Source organism: Astatotilapia calliptera, chromosome 23, assembly GCF_964374335.1.
Source record: "Astatotilapia calliptera chromosome 23, fAstCal68.1, whole genome shotgun sequence".
NCBI classification, from domain to species: Eukaryota; Metazoa; Chordata; class Actinopteri; order Cichliformes; family Cichlidae; genus Astatotilapia; species Astatotilapia calliptera.
In genome coordinates, this window is record NC_137443.1 from 49,247,834 (window position 1) to 49,263,620 (window position 15,787).

The following is a 15,787-nucleotide window of genomic DNA, read 5'->3' on the forward strand; positions in this document are numbered from 1 at the left end:
TAAGTCAGGTTTAGCAAAATAAGATTTAGTTTGTTTCATCTGTGAATCAAATATTAAGCAGATATTCTACTCACATTTGTATCATTTGTGTTCTTTGATTATCTTTCTAAAATCAGAGTGACAAGAATGATGCTATAATGAACTGTTTAAAATGAATCAGATGTTCCAGTGTACACACACAGGAAAAAGGTCAGGGGGGAAAAGGAACATGTACTTATTAATCAAACAAAGTTACCCCAGCAGGCATAAACAAGACGTAAGCTGACTTACGGAGGCCATTTCCTGTGGAAGCCATTTGTTGTGTGGTCACTCTGCCATCTAAAGGGCATAACATAGCAGTCAGTGCAAGAAAAGGAGAACAGCTCTGACTGTAAAACATGCCTTGTTTCAAGTAACACTTAGACGTCCTTTCTAGACGTCACATGTGCTGAGATGACCTCTGGCATCAACTTTATTGACATCCAATCACCTGATGTCCAGCCACACCCTGTTACCCTCTTTCTCTCTCATTTTTCAGCTACCAGGTCAGAGATTACTTCATTTAAATCATCTTATTACTCTGGTTACATTTCTCATGGACATAATGTGCAGACTCTCAGCGTTCATCCACATTCGAATTGGATCAGCGGTTTGGGCCTCTTTTTAAAGGGACGACAATTAACTGGACAGTTGACTCAAAGGCCATTTTATGGGCAGGTGTGGTCAGCTCCTTTGTTATGTCATTGTCAATTAAGCAGATAAAAGTCCTGGAGTTGATTTGAGGTGTGGTGCTTGCATTTGTAAAATGTTGCTGTAAACTGACAACATGCAGTCAAAGGAGCTCCCCATGCAGGTAAAACAAGCCATCCTCGAGCTGTGAAAACAGAAAAACATCTAAGAATTTGCTACGATATTAGGAGTGGTAACCAGCAGTTTGTTAAAGCAAAGAAGTGGGATATTCTTGAATGGTCAAGTCACTCGCCTGATATTAACCCAATGAACAGACAGAAAGGCCCTCAAACAAGCAGCACTCATTAGCTCAGTCACAGATAGATTCAAATGATTTTTTTCAGCGTAATCATATATTTATATACTTGACATGACATGAATATACCGTTTCTCTTTATGATTGTATGATCTCTCAATACTTCCTTTTAACGCAACCCCATATGAATATCATGATTCCAATATGATTACGTTTTAACTCAGTTACATAGGAATACTTGTTCTCTTCATGGGTCTGTGGTTCAAACACAATATACTCTATATGGTTCCTTATATTAAATCATACATGGTAAAGTCAGACATTCCCTAAATGTTTGCTTAGTCATTCTGACCATACACTAAAAGCTTGTCCGCCTCAGACGAGATGTGGGCGTTGTGCCATTGCTACGTTCTCAGTTAACACAAACAATAGCAGCACAGAAGCACACAGTGTCATGGTCCTGAGTCTGTGTGTTGTGTTTTGTGTTTCTTTGTGCTTTTGTTATTCTGATTAGGTATCCCAGTATTATTCGCCGTTTTGTTAGGTTTCTGTTCTGTGCCTGTCCTGCTCCCTCCTTCCATGTCCCCCCCTGTCTGTCCATGATGTCATTAAGCCTGCTTATGAGTCTGCGTCTGTGTCTCTGTCTGTCATAACACGTAAGTAACGCGTAAGTAACGCGTTACAGTAACTAGGTTATTATTGTGGTAACGAGCACGGTAACTAGTTATTATGCCAAAACCGGGAACGCGTTACTCGTTACTGGGATTTTGATAGGCTCGTTATTCGTTACTTCGTGTGGTGGCTATCGCGGAGCTTCCACAGATTCAGCAACATTAGCAAGTGGTGGAGGCCAGCAGGTGGATGAGAGAAAGGGAGGAAGGAGGAGGAGAGACCCGAGGCGGCCGCCGGTCCGAGTATCAGGTGAAGTGAACTTCAGGTAAGAAGTTATGACCTGCAGTCTATCTGGGTCAGATATGAACCAAGTTTAGGTGGAGTTTATTTTCGTTATGCTGGGTACTAGCTAGTATGACGGAGTTTCTATACAGCTGGGTGGTGCTATGATGTTACTGATAGTTAACTTTATTTTATTCATAAGGTTAGGTAGTAGAGTTGCCAACTGTCCTGTAAAACGACGGAATCATCTCGTATTCAGAGAAAATATTACGCGTTTCTTATTGAGGTGAAAAGAAACACAGTTTGTCCCGTAATTCAGCTACAATGAAAAAGACACAAAGCTGGAGTTATTCTGTGTTTACGCTGCACAGCTGCCTCTTCTTCTCTCATTCTCCCCCCTCCCTCTCCTGTTTCTACTTCAATCATGAAACTGATCAATGATCAGCTGATCGTCTCTCTTGTTTGTTTATCACTTTGCGCCAGAAACAGGAAACCAGCAGATGTCGCGCTAAACAACAGCAGCACGTTTAAGCTTGATCAGCTGTTGTTAGAATTTATTTAATATTAATTTCTAGTATCAGCTGATGTTTGCTGGAGCCACAGCTGTAAAGCTGCTGGTCATGATATGGTTTGGATATGTGGTGAGAGGGAAACATGAAGATGAAACCAGGAGATGTCCTTACTGGATCATCAGAGCTGTGATGGAGAAACAGGTTTACCTTTTAGGTGACATGAATGAGTTGAAGTTATGAACTGTTTCTGAGAGACAAATAACACCAGGATCCTTTTCTAAGCAGCTGACAGCTGGTAACTGTGCAGGGGCAGGTCTAGCAAAGTGTTGCCAGGGGGGCATGTAGGGCATTAACAGGGAGAGGGGGGCACAAAGAAATACTTTTCTTTCTTATTCTCATTTAAAATGTCTCACTTTTAATAAATAATTATCTGAATCTTACAACAAACGATTGATAGATTGATGCATATATACCATCAGAACAGTGAACATCACTGTCACAACAGCGTTTGTTTGCATTCAGAATCAGAATCAGAATCAGAATACTTTATTCATCTCGAGGGAAATTAGGGGTTACAGCAGGCAGCACGCTAATGGCGCATGCGCACTCACAAAGGAACCTTCTGACCAACTTTACACAAACATCACATTGGGCAGACATGTCAGAAGGTAGGCTGATAGGAAAAAAACAACGAAAATACACCACATGAGGCAAGAGGAGGAGAAAAAAAAACTCCACTCAGACTGAGCTCCTAGTGGGAGAACAGTTTGATAAAAGAAAAAACACCTCAGCACAAAAGCACATGACTATCAATACACCATAGAAACACGAGACAAGCAACAGGGGCGGGTAAAGGGTAAGAGAGAGCCGGCGTAGACAGCGCATCCGGTCCTGCAGCATCTGTGCTGGTCCAGTTGACTGCTATCATCCCCGTTAGGGCACAAGCATCGAAGGCGTTGGAAAGGGAGGGGGATGAGTGCGTGCTTATCAGTGTAAGTGTGTGTGTGTGCGTGTCCATAGTTTAGCTGAGACAGTGTCCTTCGGCCTATCAGGCTAAGTAAACAGTCCTCCAGCAAATCCAGGTGTCCTTCATGGGGCGGGAAGAATAGTCATCACACAGTCGTTATCAGGGAGTTGTTTTGGTGGGCTCCAGCCTTGGGCCTGCAGCTGGGGCCGTGGTGTCCAAATGTTGAATATTGTTGATTTCTCCTTTGTGAGCAGCTCGAATTCTAGCACTCCGAGGCTGGTCTCTCGATCTCCCGTTGAAGAGCTGCGAGCCTCCCCATGATGGTATCAAACTTCTGTTCCGTGGTGTTGTCAGTCTTTTGATTCTGAGACCTCACAACTGCAGTGATCCGTTCCGCGATGTTTTCCAGCTGTCGCTCAAGGGTGTCATTTTGAGCAGGCCTCTCTCTGATGTTTCCCCTCATACGCTCAATGGTGTTGTTTTGAGCCTTCACAGCAGCTGTAAGCGTCTCCAAGGTGTTGACCATATTACGTTCACACACACACACACACACACACACACACACACACACACACACACACACACACACACACACACACACACACACACAGACAAAAGACCAGAACTCTGGTATCAGAAACATTTCATTGTGGTGATTCTAACTTTATTGATTACATTTTGATTAGATCTATTTAGTGTGTGAATGTGTGGATGACTGAATGTGTAAAGCGCTATACAAGTACAGGCCATTTACCACTTATTCTATCATATTCTGATTAGATTTAAGAATAATTAACTATTAGCAAAACCACACACTGTACAGATAAATTCTGGTATCTCACTCTATATAACTTTAATCATAAAAGGCTGTATGTAAAGTCCTTTTGCCCTCCCTCAGATGTATTGAGAGATAAGCCGGAGGAACCTGTCTAATCTCTTTCACCTGAATAGCTGTCTCACTAGTACCTGTGAGCATTGCTACAGTGTTCAGCGTTCCTTGCTTCAACAGAATTACTTACAAAATAAATTCATAGAACAGGCCTGGACAAAAATGATGGTACCCACAACTTAATATTTTGTTGCACAACCTTTTGAGACAATCGCTGCAATCAAACGATTCCTGTAACTGTCAATGAGACTTCTGCACCTCAGCAGGTATTTTGGCCCACTCTTCATGAGCAAACTGCTCCAGTTTTTTCCAGTTTGAAGGGCGCCTTTTCCAGACGGCATGTTTCAGCTCCTTCCAAAGATGCTCAATAGGATTGAGGTCAGGGCTCATAGAAGGCCACTTTAGAATAGTCCAATGTTTTCCTCTTAGCCATTTTTGGGGGTTTTAGCTCTCTGCTTTGGGTCATTGTCCTGTTGCAAGACCCCTGACTGCGACTGGGACCAAGCTTTCTGACACTGGCCAGCACATTTCTCTCTAGAATCCCTTGATAGTCTTGAGATTTCATTGTACCCTGCACAGATTCAAGACACTGTGCCAGATCAAGCAAAGTCTGTGAACATAGACCCGATGTGCCTTGGCAAAAGGTTCCATTTTTGTCTCATCCTTCCATAGGACTTTCTCTCAGAAGCTTTGTGGCTTGTCAACATGTAGGTTGGCACATTCCAGTCTGGCTTTTTTATTGTTTGTTTTCAGTAATGGTGTCCTCCTTGGTCGTCTCCCATGTAGTCCACTTTGGCTCAAACAATTCAATTCAATTCAATTTTATTTATATAGCGCCAAATCACAACATAAGTCGCCTCAAGGCGCTTCATAGATACAGAGAAAAACCCAACAATCATATGACCCCCTATAACTACCAGAAATCTCGAAGCACAGGCCGAGGGGGCGGTGTGGCAGCAATTTTTCACACCAGCCTATTAATTAATGAAAGACCAAGACAGACTTTTAATTCATTTGAAAGCCTGATGCTTAGCCTCGTCCACCCCAGCAGTGAAACTCAGAAACCAGTCTTACTTGTTATCATCTATCGTCCACCTGAGCCTTACACAGAGTTTCTGTCTGATTTCTCAGACTTTATATCTGATTTAGTTCTGAGCTCAGATAAAATAATTATTGTGGGTGATTTTAACATCCATGTAGATGCTAAAAATGACAGCCTCAACATGGCATTTAATCTGTTATTAGACTCAATTGGTTTCTCTCAAACTGTAAAAGAACCCACCCACCACTTTAATCACACTCTAGATCTTGTTTTAACATATGGCGTAGAAACTGAACATTTAACAGTGTTTCCTGAAAACCCTCTCCTGTCTGATCATTTCCTGATAACATTTACTTTTACAATAATTGATTACACAGCGGTGGAGAGTAGACTTTATCAAAGTAGATGTCTTTCTGAAAGCACTGTAACTAAGTTTAAGAATATAATCCACCCACTGTTATCATCTTCAATGCCCTGTACCAACACAGAGCAGAGCAGCTATCTGAACGCTACCCCAACAGAGGTCGATCATCTTGTTAATAATTTCACCTCCTCACTACGTACGACTCTGGATACTGTAGCTCCAGTGAAAACTAAGGTCTCTAATCAGAAGTACCTGACTCCGTGGTATAATTCTCAAACACGTACCCTAAAGCAGATGACTCGTAATCTGGAGAGGAAATGGCGTGTCACAAATTTAGAGGATCATCATTTAGCCTGGAGAAATAGTTTGCTGCTTTATAAGAAAGCCCTCCGCAAAGCCAGAACATCGTACTATTCATCACTGATTGAAGAAAATAAGAACAACCCCAGGTTTCTCTTCAGCTCTGTAGCCAGGCTGACAAACAGTCAGAGCTCTGTCGAGCCAACCATCCCTTTAACGTTAACTAGTAATGACTTCATGAACTTCTTCACAAATAAAATCTTTATCATTAGAGAAAAAATTACCAGTAATCATCCCACAGATGTAATATTATCTACAGCTACTCTTAGTACCATTGATGTTAAGTTAGACTCTTTTTCTCCAATTGATCTTTCTGAGTTAACTTCAATAATTACTTCCTCCAAACCATCAACGTGTCTTTTAGACCCCATTCCTACAAAACTGCTCAAAGAAGTCCTGCCATTAATTAATGCTTCGATCTTAAATATGATCAACCTATCTCTAATGATCGGCTATGTACCACAGGCCTTCAAGCTGGCTGTAGTTAAACCTTTACTCAAAAAGCATCTCTAGACCCAGCAGTCTTAGCTAATTATAGGCCAATCTCCAACCTTCCTTTATATCAAACATCCTTGAAAGAGTCAACCAGCTAACAGATTTTCTGCAGAGGAATGGCTTATATGAAGAGTTTCAGTCAGGTTTCAGAGCTCATCACAGCACAGAAACAGCTTTAGTGAAGGTTACAAATGATCTTCTTATGGCCTCTGACAGTGGACTCATCTCTGTGCTTGTCCTGCTAGACCTCAGTGCAGCGTTCGATACTGTCGACCATAATATCCTATTAGAGCGATTAGAACATGCTGTAGGTATTACAGGTACTGTGCTGCAGTGGTTTGTATCATATCTATCTAATAGACTCCAGTTTGTGCATGTAAATGGAGAGTCCTCTTCACACACTGAGGTTAATTATGGAGTTCCACAGGGTTCAGTGCTAGGACCAATTCTGTTTACATTATACATGCTTCCCTTAGGCAGCATCATTAGAAGACATAGCATACATTTACACTGCTATGCTGATGACACCCAGCTCTATCTGTCCATGAAGCCAGATAACACACACCAATGAGTTAAACTGCAGGAATGTCTTAAAGACATAAAGACCTGGATGGCCGCTAACTTTCTGCTTCTTAATTCAGATCAAACTGAGGTTATTGTACTCGGCCCTGAAAATCTTAGAAATATGGTATCTAAGCAGATTCTTACTCTGGATGGCATTACCTTGGCCTCCAGTAACACTGTGAGGAACCTTGGAGTCATTTTTGACCAGGACATGTCCTTCAACGCACATATTAAACAAATATGTAAGACTGCTTTCTTCCATTTGTGCAACATCTCTAAAGTTAGAAATACCCTGTCTCAGAGTGACGCTGAAAAACTAGTTCATGCATTTATTACTTCCAGGCTGGACGACTGTAATTCATTATTATCAGGATGTCCAAAAAACTCCCTGAAAAGCCTTCAGCTAATCCAAAATGCTGCAGCAAGAGTCCTGACAGGGACTAGAAAGAGAGAGCAGATTTCTCCTGTTTTGGCTTCCTGTTAAATCCAGAATTCAAAATCCTGCTCCTCACATACAAGGTCTTAAATAATCAGGCCCCATCTTATCTTAATGACCTTGTAGTACCATATCACCCTATTAGAGCACTTCGCTCTCGCTCTGCAGGCCTACTTGTTGTTCCTAGAGTATTTAAAAGTAGAATGGGAGGCAGAGCCTTCAGTTTTCAGGCCCCTCTTCTGTGGAACCAGCTTCCAGTTTGGATTCAGGAGACAGACACTATCTCTACTTTCAAGATTAGGCTTCAAACTTTCCTTTTTGCTAAAGCATATAGTTAGGGCTGGACCAGGTGACCCTGAATCCTCCCTTAGTTATGCTGCAATAGACGTAGGCTGCCGGGGGATTCCCATGATGCATTGAGTTTTTCCTTTCCAGTCACCTTTCTCACTCACTATGTATTAACAGACCTCTCTGCATTGAATCATATCTGTTATTAACCTCTGTCTCTCTTCCACAGCATGTCTTTATCCTGTCTTCCTTCTCTCACCCCAACCGGTCGCAGCAGATGGCCCCGCCCCTCCCTGAGCCTGGTTCTGCCGGAGGGTTCTTCCTGTTAAAAGGGAGTTTTTCCTTCCCACTTTTGCCAAAGTGCTTGCTCATAGGGGGTCATATGATTGTTGGGTTTTTCTCTGTATCTATGAAGCGCCTTGAGGCGACTTATGTTGTGATTTGGCGCTATATAAATAAAATTGAATTGAATTGAATTATGAGCAAGCACAAGTTAAATGTTAATTTTACTCTTAGCTTTAAGGCCTTAAGCATTTAAACTGAATGGAAAGTATTTGATGCTTTCATTCTGTATCTATCAATCAGCTCCACAATAATATGCCTGAAGATCAAGTTATGAGCTACACTACCAGTCAAAAGTTTGGACACACCTTCTCATTTAATAATAATAATGGATTGTATTTATACAGCGCTTTTCGAGACCCTCAAAGCTCTTTACAATGCCACTATTCATTCACTCTCACGTTCACACACTGGTGGAGGCAGCTACAGTTGTAGCCACAGCTGCCCTGGGGCAGACTGACAGAGGGGAGGCTGCCATATCGCACCATCGGCCACTCTGGCCAACACCAGTAGGCGGTAGGGTGAAGTGTGTTGCCCAAGGACACAACGATCGAGACTGTCCTAGCCGGGGCTCGAACCGGCAACCTTCTGATTACAAGGTGAACTCCCAACTCTTGAGCCACGTTCGCTTTAATGGTTTTTCTTTATTTTTAATAGTTTACTTTGTAGATACAAAGTGAAGCCATCAAATATATGAAACAAGATATATGGAATTATATAGCAAAAAAAATTGATGAATAACTCTAAATATATTTTATATTTTACATTCCTGACAGTAGCCGCCCTCTGCTGTGTTGACAGCGCTGCAAACCCTCGGCCTTCTCTCAGTGAGCTTCATGATGTCATCACCTGATATGGTTTCACCTCACAGCCTGTCAGGGCTCATTGGTTGAGGACTCAAAGCTTGTGAAAGATGCTAGGATTTGGCGTTGCAAACAAAAATGGTTGGCGGACCCTGGTTTTGTCTCACTTTTGGATGAACAAATTAGCCTCTATTTTGAAATGAATAAAACAGAAACTTCTGCAAGCATAAGATGGGAGGCTTTTAAGGCTTTTATTAGGGGCCAAATAATTAGCATCACTAGCTCTAAAGCAAGATTGACTTTCCAAAAGGCAAAACGGATAGAGACAAAAATAAAGGAATTAGAAAATGAATACTATCAAACAAGGTCCCCTGAAATACACCAAAATTTATTGCTGCTTCGGGCCCAATGCAATGCTGAGAACACTAATTTACTATTCAGAAGAGAATGTGCCACTGTGGATATGGGGAAATGATAATTTCCCCCCAGGACGGGGTGAAAGGGGGATTTAAAATATGGGCTGAGAGGGGGTTACAAAAAATAGGAGATCTTTACAATAATAAATAAACATTTACTGTCCTTTGATGAAATGGTTGTAAAGCATGACATAGTCCGCAGCCAGTTCTTTAGATATTTACAGCTGAGAGATTTTATTAGAGCACAGCAAAACCAGCCCTTGTCCATTCCTGGCCTATCAACACTTGAAGAAATGATGGTGAAAGATTGCCGGGGAAGGGGCTTGATTTCCAAAACCTATAATGAACTGGTGGCTGCCTCTACAGAAACGTCCGTAAAGAAGCTTGAATCCTGGAAAGAAGACTTACAGGAGAACATCTCCCTTGAAGAGAGGGAGAGGGCTTGCGCCAGGGCACAATCACAAACAGTGAACACGCGTTTAAATCTCTTGGTTAATGCGTACGTACATGACTCCAGTCAAACTTAATGCTTTCTACACTACCATCCCGGATGTTTGTATAAAATGCAACGAGGAAAAGGGCACACTTCTCCATTGTTTGTGGCAGTGTCCTGAAATTAGGAAATTCTGGGAAGAAGTGAAACAATGGACTGAAGAAATATTAGAAATAAAAATGCATTTAGAACCAAAACTTTTTCTGCTGGGCACCTGTCCAGCTAACTGTAATATAACAAGGAAACATCGCTTATTTTTAGACATAGGGCTGCTGATGGCTAAGTGAGTGATTGCCATTACTTGGAAAGAGGTGGATAGACCAAGAAGAAGTAAATGGATTTCAGAGTTAACGTCTACTCTGCCCTTAGAAAAGATCACCTACACAATCAGGGGTAAGCAACGATGCTTTGATAGCATCTGGGGCCCCTTCAAAAACTTCCTTGCTAATAAAAACTTGCCCCACTTGGTGGAAATTTTTGGGGAGGATTCATAGGTGGCCCTCTGCAGTCCATTTGGGAATATGTTTATTGCTTGACATTAAACAACTACTTTCTAATTTACATTGAACATATACCTGTGAGGGTGCATAATTTTTTTTCTTTTTTTCCCTCCTTGTTTGTTTTGCTTTTGTGTTGTGTTGTGTTGTTTTTTGTTGTTTTGTCGTTGCTGGTTTTTTTTTCTCATCCTCTCCTATATGGTGTTATGTGTATAAAGGCAGTATGTGTAGCTTGTAGTCTCTGTAAGTGTAGCTACTTGAAGTGCACCTGCTGATGGTTCCAACACCATCATTAAGTTTGCAGATGACACCATGGTGATTGGCCTCATCAGTGACAACGATGAGGCCGCCTACAGGGAGGAGGTGGATCGTCTGGCTGAGTGGTGCGACACAAACAACCTGCTGCTTAACACCGAGAAGACCAAGGAGCTCATCGTGGACTACAGGAGGAATGCTGACCCACATCCACCCATCCACATTAAGGGGACGGCTGTGGAGCGTGTGAGCAGCTTCAAGTTCCTGGGAGTCCACATCTCCGAGGATCTCACCTGGACGACCAACTGCTCCAAGCTGGTCAAGAAGGCTCACCAGCGCCTCTTCTTCTTGAGGACTCTGAGGAAGAACCACCTGTCCTCAGACATCCTGGTGAACTTCTATCGCTGCACCATCGAGAGCATCCTGACCAACTGTATAACAGTCTGGTACGGGAACTGCTCTGCCTCGGACCGGAAGGCGTTGCAGAGGGTCGTGAAAACTGCCCAGCGCATCGCCGGAGCACCACTTCCTGCCATAAAAGACATCTACAGGAAGCGGTGTCTGAAAAGGGCTGGGAAAATCATCAAAGACCCCAGTCACCCATCACATGGACTCTTCACCCTCCTGCCCTCTGGGAGGCGCTACAGGAGCCTCCGGACTAAGACCACCAGGTACCGGAACAGCTTCTTCCCCACAGCTGTCAGACTCCTGAACTCTGCCTCCTGACATCTGACCCACGTTAACACATGGACTGAACATACACACACACACAATGGACAACTGTACCCTCAAACACACAATAATAACATGGACTGAACCACCACTCACAACCACTAGCACTTTATATAGCCTCTGTAGAAACTATCTACACCCTCACTTATCTTAACTGCACTACTGTATAGCTCTGTGTAAATAATCATTCTGTACATTCGATAATTTTTAATCCTACAACTGTTTACAACTTGCATAGTTCCCATTTCTGTATAGCTGTATATCTCAGATTCTGTAAAGTTATTTATTTCATATTCTGTATAGTTTTTCATATTTATATCCTGTTCATATCCTGTACATAGCTTGTACTCACTACAGCCTGTACATACTTATAGTTATAGCATATTCACAACATACTTCATACTGTGTACATTATAACATACCATAATAGACCCATTTCTGTTATATACTCACATATCTATATTATTGCTAATATATATTGTAATATATCTATATCACTAAAGCACTTCTGGATGGATGCAAACTGCATTTCGTTGCCCTGTACCTGTGCATGTGCAATGACAATAAAGTTTAATTCTATTCTATTCTATTCTATTCTACTTGTTTGGTTACGCTTCATAGATGTGTACACTGCTATGTTCAAAATAAATAAAGACACTGCTGGAAAAAAGAAGAAGCAGAAAGTTAGCGGCCATCCAGGTCTTTATGTCTTTAAGACATTCCTGCAGTTTAACTCATTGGTGTGTGTTATCTGGCTTCATGGACAGAGCTGGGTGTCATCTGCATAGCAGTGAAAATGTGCACGGTGCCTATCAATCCTAAAAGCTTTTAGAGCTGTGATAGTGTTTGCAGCTTATGCAGTCCTTCTACCAACTGAAAACATTTCACAACTAGACAAGAGTGCAACAACATATCTCTCCTAAAAGTCCTGCAGCTGGTCTCCTCAGACATTTATGGACTCTTGTTTAAAGAACAGGGTGTGGTACGCTGTCCCAACTTTTGTTGATATGTGTTGCTGCCAAAAGAATTCAAAATTAGCCTATTTTTTTTCTTAAAATGGTACATTTTGGTGGCTTGATTCCAGTCTACATGCCAAATATCCTTAGGCTAGATAAGGATCTGGATGCATCCATTGGAGTGTGAACATTAGATAGAAAGAACATAGAGAAAGTGCTTGTGTGAATGAGGCAAGTTGTTCAAAGTGCTTTGAGTGCTCAGAGTAGAAACGTGTTATATAAGAACCAGTCCCTTTACTTTTTAAAAGATCGGTTTTTGTACCACTGTATTAATACGATTCTGTAGGATTTTCTTATATTATTAATAAATAAATTATTAAATAAATCAAACCAGTTCCTGGCCCGCATATCATTTTAGGCTGTTAAAGAAAACAACAAACAGTAAAGTGGATGCTGAAGATAAACAATCTGAAGGTGTAAAGAAAGGCTTGTTTATCCATTTACCATGAGACAAAGTTGTTTTGTATTTTGGAAGATCTGTGTTGTCCCCTCAAAGAAAGAAGGTCCTATAACATCTCCAAAAGTTGATTCTGTTCATCTGGACGTTTTCAGTGGGAGAAACGTTTCATCATCATCCAGGTGACGTCTTCAGTCTCAGCTGACTGCAGGTTTCCCCAGCCTTATAAACAGTGCATAATAACTGACACCAGCCCACTGAAGGAACAGTTTATAAGATTGGGGAAACCTGCAGTCAGCTGGTCACCTGGATGAGTGACAAAACGTTTCTCCCACTGAAAACGTCGAGATGAACAGAATCAGCTTTTGGAGATTTACTCACCTGGATGATTGAGCGTGGATCAAGACATCCTATCCACCAGCCAGCTGTTTTACTTCATGAATGAATGCAGACTCACTTTCTCCGAGTGCATATTCATGAGATGCCTGCTCCACGAAGAAGCTTCCTGCCCTGTGCTGTTTATGCTGCTGGGAGTTATTTTGCTGGTCTTTCATGGTTTCATGTCTCATAATACATTTTTCATACTGTCTTTGTTAAGCTCTTTAATCCAGCTACGCTTGACAAATCTCTTTTTTTCATTACCGTTAGTCATTTATTTCTTTAACCAAGCTCTTTCTGTTTCACAGAATCAGTTACAGTTGTCTCTGACATTAGTAAAGTCATTTGCTTTACCTAAACCACTGGCAGAGCTACACTATACTCTGACTACAGCAAAAACCACAAAGCTGCTGTGTTACATATTGGTAAGTGCAAGGTGTTGTTTTTTATCAAGTGATAAAAGGTAACATTTTACTAGAAAACAAAAAATATGACAAAGATTCAATTCAAGTATTCAAGTATTACAGCAAGTAAGTGAGCGTGCTCCTGCGTTTCTGAGGAGTATGTGTCCTTTACAGTTCATACATAAGGAATGTAAACGAAGCCATGGAAGAATAAAACTGAGGCTGGGAGGAAAACACTGGAAAATGAAGGTGAATCTGACCTGTTGCAGGATCATCCCGGTGTCCAGCTGACTGCTGCTGTGCTGTTAAAAGATCATAAAATCTGGGAGCCTCTGCTGCTGCTGTGTATCTGCATGCCACAATGCACTGATAAGAGAACAAGTCAAACCTGGGTGAGCAGGTGAGTGAGCTGCCCCTCCTCCTCACTATTCCCCATCTGCTTCCTGTCCCCTTTCTTAAAGTGTTCTGCAAGCTGTGCATGCATTACATGTGGAGCTGAAGAAAGACTTCATTTGGATGCAAAAGTTCAGCTCCTAAAACATCATGAATAGCACAGAGTTGGGTTGAAAGCGCCGTAAATAGCCTGAATTGTTTGGTGGGGAAGGGTTTCAGTACAGTGAGTTTCACTGGCATTATGAATCCATGTGAATACTTGCACCTTGGCCATGAGCATAAATGTAGTTTTGACTCACCTTGATTGTGCTCATTTCACATTTAAATGTAATAAATGATTTTAAGAATTTTCAATGCCTATTTACCGAAAATGATTTACTGTGCATTTTAAATAAACATTTTCCAACTAATTGAAAGTTTTCAATATTTAGGAAGTTGTTGAGTGAGACTGACTCACAGCAGCCAGACTCGTTATATCTCTTGTGTTGAAATATTACAGTGTTTTATTTTTATTAAATATTTATTGTTGTCATTCCCCCAAACTCTTTGGCAGAGAATTGCACACAGACTACGTTGTCTGTGATGGCAGGTTTAGGAGCAGCAGAACTCAAACTGATAGTGCAGCATGTGTTCTGCCCTGTGTCATGTTACCGATCCCCAATCATCAAAGTTTGATCAAGTCAGTTTAACAGCAGGCTTGTGGAGAGAATACATCAGGTAATGTTTTCCTATCAAAACAATAAACAATGTGACAGATTACCAGTTGCCTGATTACTAACATTACTTATGCAACGGAGAGCTGCATTACAAATTTGCCAGTTTACAACATGAATATTCTCTCTGTGCTTTTCATCTGTGTTTCTGCTCAGGTTCAGGGGCATCAATAATTTGTGGCTTCAGATCAGCTCCTCACCTCAAATTACACTCACTAAGCCAATGTTAAAATGGATGGGCTCCCTCACATCAAGCACAAGCTGTAGAACCCAGTAGGTAGAAGGCTAGAAGAACTGAGACTATGCATCAGGGGGTTGGCTAGTTTATTCATCAGTAGAGTCCAAAAAGAAAACTACATTCAGAAAGCAGTGCATAACAAATTCCTGCATACACCAATAAACTGGCAGTTACTGCTGGTAAAGGTGGTTCCATAAGTTACTGAATCATGGAGTCAACTTATCACAGGACTCTCATCATGGTAAAACCTTATTTTTAGATGGACTATAACTACAATAGCATCTTTAGAAATATATTTACTTAAAAAGGTAACTTGTTACCAAAGTGTCACACGAGAAATGATGGGTAAAACCACTGAGCTCTCTCAAGACCTTTGCAATCTCATGGTTGCAAAACATACTAATGGCAGTGATTAAAGAAAAAAAATGAAACCACTGAAGATTTCCTATAACAAAAGTTCCCAGAGTTGTCAGACAAATGTAGATAATATGCACCACAAGCTTGAACAAGCGGGCTGAAGTCTCTTTGGAGAGTTGGAGGACCATTTCCCCTGAAAAATCATCTTTATTTATTTTTCTTTGGACCAGTAAATTGACATTGACATAATACAATGTGACGATTTTGTCTCTCCCATTTTCAGTAAAACCTGTTGAGTAAAACTGGCAGGACAACCTATATGCTGAGGAATTCAGACAGGAACTATGGGACAGTATTCCCAAGATTCCAGTGCAATTTGAGCTCTGCAAAGTTAACAGACAGTGGCTCATTCTTCTGCTTGAAGAGGTAACACCCACAAAAACTGGAACCAGAAACCTTCTGGGTCGCTGCAATCCTTACATCTGTTTAAATGTTTTCAAATGTTTCATTCAGGTGGTTGATATGGCAACATAATTTATTGTTATTACACTTACTGTAACTCAGTGGCTCTCCAGTCA

At 41.4% G+C, this 15,787-nt stretch overlaps 1 protein-coding gene across 1 annotated transcript in view; it reads right to left on the minus strand.

Moving 5' to 3' along the window:
* Positions 1-13,908, minus strand: part of plcd4a (phospholipase C, delta 4a) — a 67,496-nt gene extending 53,588 nt beyond the window's left edge. Inside the window, exons 1-2 of the mRNA XM_026158256.2 lie at positions 13,769-13,908; positions 271-318 (exon numbers count right to left, since the gene is read on the minus strand). Of these exons, the coding sequence (XP_026014041.2) occupies positions 271-295 (25 nt within the window). The 5' untranslated portion in view covers positions 296-318; positions 13,769-13,908. The remainder of the gene's footprint in view (positions 1-270; positions 319-13,768) is intronic.
* Positions 13,909-15,787: the final 1,879 nt, after the last annotated feature.